Source organism: Dipodomys ordii, unplaced genomic scaffold, assembly GCF_000151885.1.
Source record: "Dipodomys ordii isolate 6190 unplaced genomic scaffold, Dord_2.0 Scaffold22, whole genome shotgun sequence".
Classification (NCBI taxonomy): Eukaryota; Metazoa; Chordata; class Mammalia; order Rodentia; family Heteromyidae; genus Dipodomys; species Dipodomys ordii.
Window position 1 is genome coordinate 938,934 of NW_012267238.1, and position 1,993 is coordinate 940,926.

Below are 1,993 nucleotides of genomic sequence, written 5' to 3' on the forward strand. Positions count from 1 at the left end.
TATTCACTTATTATAAATAGTGTGGAACAAATACATTTGTAGGTGGAAGAATGTACATAGGTTTTATTTTTACACATGCATGCAGATCTGTATGCATGTGAACTTATAATGTTAATGTAATTGTATGTAGGTATGTGTGTGATGATGGCACTGTGATTTTAATGACTTTAAAAAATTATTATTCCTTTAGCTAAAATTCTAGACTATTGAATCCTTACTATAGCTTCTTTTCTGCCAAACCTTGTGAATCATCAAAGGAGAAGGAAATCAATTTCTCTGTTGTATGAACACTGAATGTATAATCTTGTTTCCATTTTTCTTTTTAGATGAACTAATGAAAACTAAGAGAAGTTAGGACATGTAATCAGTATAGGAACCATAAGGACAAAGTGACACAAATCACTCGATAAAGTGATGTAAATCATCTAGACATAAACTTTTAACCTAATTTCCCTCTACTGTTCTATCTAGTCATTTCACTTATCTCATGTAAGACTATATTTTTTATTCCGGAGCTTCAAACTAAATGTGAGAGTCCAGCCTAACACCGTGGGGAGAATACCATGCTGAGCCTGAATATATCACGTGCCTATCACCATGGTTTCATTCTGACGGGTATTCCAGGAATGCCTGACAAGAACACGTGGTACGTGCTTGGCCTTTTCCCTGGGATTTCTCTACTCACTGACTCTCCTGGGAAATGGAACCATCCTAGCAGTTGTCAAGGTGGATCAGAGTCTCCATGAGCCTATGTACTACTTCCTCTGTATCTTGGCTCTGACAGATGTTAGTCTCTCCATGTCCACCTTGCCCTCCATGCTCAGCGTCTTCTGGTTCAATGTTCCTAACATTGCTTTTGATGCATGTGTTACACAGATGTTCTTCATCCATGTATTTGGCTTAGTAGATTCTGGAGTCCTGGTGTCCATGGCCTTTGACAGATTTGTGTCTATCCAAGACCCACTGCATTATACTTCCATCTTTACCCACCACATTATTGGAAGGATTGGAATCTCTGTCCTCACCCGGGCTGTCTGTGTGGTTTTCCCTGTGCCCATCCTTATAAAGCGGTTGCCCTTCTGTCATGCCAATGTCTTATCACATTCGTATTGTATTGTCTTCACCAAGATATGATGCAGCTAGCCTGTGCCAGCACCCGTGTCAACAGCCTCTATGGCCTCATCGTGGTCATCCTGACTTTGGGGATAGATGCCTTCCTTATTCTCTTTTCTTACATGCTCATCTTGAAGACAGTGCTGGGTATTGCCTCCAGAGCAGAGAGGCTCAAAGCCCTCAACACTTGCCTCTCTCACATCTGTGCTGTGCTCCTCTTCTACATTCCTTTCATTGGTGCCACCATGATCCACAGGTTTGGCAAACATCTATCACCAGTAATACACATGCTCATGGCCAATATCTACCTGCTCCTTCCCCCTGTGCTAAACCCGATTGTCTATAGCATGAAAAATAAGCAGATACGAAGACGGATCTTCCAAGTGTTCCAGGGGAGGAAGAACAGGGCCTGGTGAAGTGGAATTATATATATGATGCACAGATCTACTTTCATCAATTACTGTAATGCAATCAGATTTTGCACATCTAGAAATATGTAGGAGTGGGCCAGGCTTGCATAGATACAACTCAGGACATTCTTGCTCTGTACTTACTCATTTGGAACGTATGCACTTTGAGATAGGGTGTCACAGAAATCTCATTTGACTAACATATTTTTTCTTGGAAGATGGAGATGAGATTATGTAATAATAGATTGTTTAGATAGATAATATTGCAGAATATTTTCTTTTTTAATTTTATTTTATTGTAAGGATGCTGTACAGGGGGGTTACAGTTACATGAGTAAAATAATGAGTATATGTCTTATCAAATATTGCTACTCCCTCCTTTGTTTTTCTCTACTATCCCTTCCCTTTCCCATCTCCCCCACTCCCCACTCCCTGAAAGTTGTGAAGTTCATTTCCAACATAGTGTCTTA

At 40.1% G+C, this 1,993-nt stretch overlaps 1 protein-coding gene across 1 annotated transcript; it reads left to right on the forward strand.

The window, feature by feature from the left end:
* The first annotated feature begins 563 nt into the window (after window positions 1-563).
* On the forward strand, window positions 564-1,529 carry LOC105983908 (olfactory receptor 51H1-like). Its single transcript, XM_013013940.1, is given in 3 exon segments — window positions 564-647; window positions 649-1,107; window positions 1,110-1,529. Coding segments are annotated over 3 exon segments (963 nt in total).
* The last annotated feature ends 464 nt before the right edge of the window (window positions 1,530-1,993 follow it).